Genomic DNA, 2,813 nt, shown 5'->3' with positions numbered 1-2,813 from the left:
TGGCAGTACGTTGCAAATGAAAACGCTCTGTTGGACTCAAGTGCAAAAACAACGAGATATCCTTTTAGAGGGATTGATCAGTTGCAGATAGCTAGAAAGAAATAACAAGTAGGATTAGGGACATAATGGGGACAAATTGTTGGGAGATGGACACCTCAAATTGGTGTTCATCCTAGCAGTTTGCAATACAAGAGTACCGGTGGCAAGGCACCCAGGAAGCACCTGGCCACCAAGGGTGCGAGGAAGAGCGTGCCGGCCACCGGACGAGTCAAGAAACCTCATAGGTACAGGCCCGGCACGGTCGCCCTGCGTGAAATCCGCCGTTACCAGAAGTCCACGGAGCTGCTCATCCGCAAGCTGCCCTTCCAGCGCCTGGTCCGCGAAATCGCCCAGGATTTCAAGACCGACCTGCGCTTCCAGAGCTCCGCCGTGATGGCACTGCAGGAGGCCAGCGAAGCCTACCTTGTCGGCCTGTTCGAGGACACCAACCTGTGCGCCATCCACGCCAAGCGCGTCACCATCATGCCAAAGAACATCCAGCTGGCTCGTCGCATCCGCGGCGAACGTGCTTAGACGGCCCGCTTCGACACAGCAGCAACAACAACAAACAAACGGCCCTCTTCAGGGCCACGCAATTGCTTACTGCAAAGGCTTTGCACTGCGTTGAAACTCAAACGCTGTTGGATGCACATAAGAGCAAGTAAGTTTTGCTGGGGGCACATTTCTTGGGCTGGCGTGAGCACTGGGCCTTTACTGTTGTGCGTGGCGCGCGCTCTTCGTAGTGCTCTCGTTGTCCCGAACGCCCAAAGGGTTTGCCCCCAGCGAAACGTGAAGCGCTAATAAACAGCAGGAAAGGCGCCTTTTCTCTTTTTTAACACGCCCCAAAGCGGCGTGTTTTGTTCCATCTTGTTTTTTTAAATTTAACGCGGCCCCCCTGAGCTGCATAAGTGATTCAGTAACTAGCTAAAATAAAACGAGTGAAGGGCAAGCGCGGCATTCGACCGAACGCTCCGGAATTCCGAGTGCCGCCCGCCATGGCCCGGTTCCGTGTGTATGTTGACGCGCTTTTGCAAAAGGGGACGGCAAGAAAAACCATGTTACGCTTAACAAGACAGGCGACGACTAATATTAACGATTACAAAAATAAATAAACGGGGGGGGGGGAAGTAACGCTGTCACCATTCGGGCAACAGGAAAAGGCGCAAACGCGCCGTCATGCATGTAAGGAACAGGACACAACGCAGATTCAGGCTTTTTCTACTCGCAGTACGCCAGCCCGCCGTGACAAACATGTGGTGGTCCTGAAAAGGTCCGTTTTGTGTTCTTCCTCGCAGTGTCCGGTAGGCTTAGGCGTTCTTCTCCGTCTTCTTGGGCAGGAGGACGGCCTGGACGTTGGGCAACACGCCACCCTGCGCGATGGTGACGCCCGACAGCAGCTTGTTCAACTCCTCGTCGTTGCGGATGGCCAGCTGGGGGTGACGTGGGATGATCCTCGTCTTCTTGTTGTCGCGAGCGGCATTGCCCGCCAACTCGAGCACTTCAGCAGCGAGGTATTCGAGCACGGCGGCCAGGTAAACGGGGGCGCCTGCTCCCACGTGCTCGGCGTAGTTGCCCTTGCGCAGGAGACGATGAGTACGACCGACGGGAAACTGGAGCCCTGCCCTGCTGGACCGGGTCTTGCTCTTCTTCTTCTTCTTCATATGGGTTGAGTGAGGTCAGCCAAAGTCGATTTCCCTTGGCCTTGCCACCTTTCCGCGACCTGACATGATGCTGACGCTAGAGAGGTTAACGACAGACTGGCCTAAGCGACGTGGAGTGGAGTGGCGCAGAGGAAGACGGGAGAGGTCTGCCTGTCAACACCGACGGCAAGTTTCTCCCGCTGGGAAAACGTTGGGAGATGGGGGAGGGAAAGTGAAAGAGAGAGAAGAGAAGGAATCAGTCAGGGGTGGACGGGGTGGCAAAGGTCCAAGGTTGCTGGGGGGTCTTCGAGGTATGGGTGAGTCAGGCAGGCTCTCGGGGTCGGGGCAGGTCCTTGGGGGTCGTGCGATGCCGTGGGTGACGTAAGGTGGTGGAGGGTGGCAGCGGCGGCTGGGGAAGTGGTCCTGGGGTCAGGTCAGGGCGGCTCTTGGTGTCCTGGCAGGTCCTGGGTCGTATGACGCCGTGGGTGAGGTGAGGCGGAGCAGGAAGGCGGCGGCAGCTGGAGAAGTGGTCCTGGGGTCAGGTCAGGAGTAGCTTTTGGTGTCCTGGCAGGTCCGTGGGGGTCGTGCGATGCCGTGAGTGACGTAAGGCGGTGGGGGATGGGAGCGGCAACTGGAGGAGTGGTCCTGGGGTCGGGTCAGGGCGGCTCTTTGTGTCCTGGGGTCCTACGCTGTCCTAAGCAGCGTCAGGCAGTGGAGGTCCTGGGGGAGGCAGCTACAGGCGGGTGTCCAGGCCGGTAGAGCTCAGGAACTTCAGCAGCTCCCTCTGGATACGTCGGCGATGGTGTCGTGGGCCCATGGGGTAGACCAGGTTAACCAGGCTGTGGTCGGTGATGCCGGCGCTGGACAGGTTCTGAAAAAGATCTCTTTGAGAAGCGGTATCTCTGCAGCGGGTGATTAGGCGAGCAACACTCTCCTGGACACCGCAGGTTCCGCAGCGTGGGTCGTCGACCAGGCCGATCGTGAAGCCGTACGCCCGGGTGAAAGCGCACGGCGCGCGGAGCCTGAGCAGCAGCGATGCGTCGTCCCTGGTTAGGCCGGCTGTGATGCAGGGTGGGGGTGCTGTCCCTTCCGCCGTGGGCTTGTCCGGGTGGAAGCTGCGCACGTGGAGGGCGA

The 2,813-nt window shown here is 58.6% G+C and overlaps 1 protein-coding gene across 1 annotated transcript; it reads right to left on the bottom strand.

The window, feature by feature from the left end:
• Positions 1-1,346: 1,346 nt before the first annotated feature.
• LOC135378773 (histone H2A-like) lies at positions 1,347-1,766 on the bottom strand. The gene is made up of 2 exons (XM_064611861.1): positions 1,746-1,766; positions 1,347-1,694 (listed from the first exon to the last, which is right to left on the bottom strand). Exons 1-2 carry the CDS (start codon positions 1,764-1,766, stop codon positions 1,347-1,349), a joined length of 369 nt encoding a protein of 122 aa, XP_064467931.1.
• Between the last annotated feature and the right edge of the window lie 1,047 nt (positions 1,767-2,813).

This window comes from Ornithodoros turicata, chromosome 1 (assembly GCF_037126465.1).
Source record: "Ornithodoros turicata isolate Travis chromosome 1, ASM3712646v1, whole genome shotgun sequence".
Taxonomy (NCBI): domain Eukaryota; kingdom Metazoa; phylum Arthropoda; class Arachnida; order Ixodida; family Argasidae; genus Ornithodoros; species Ornithodoros turicata.
Note: the sequence above shows the minus strand (reverse complement) of the source record. Positions and strands in the feature narration are given on the sequence as shown.

What these genes read in the sequence shown, in the direction of transcription:
- LOC135378773 (XM_064611861.1), bottom strand. Translation starts at nt 1,766, where the DNA reads ATGTCAGGTCGCGGAAAGGTG. An exon ending in TGTCAGGTCGCGGAAAGGTG is followed by an intron (nt 1,695 to 1,745) that starts GCAAGGCCAAGG and finishes ACCCATATGAAG; the next exon opens with AAGAAGAAGAAGAGCAAGAC.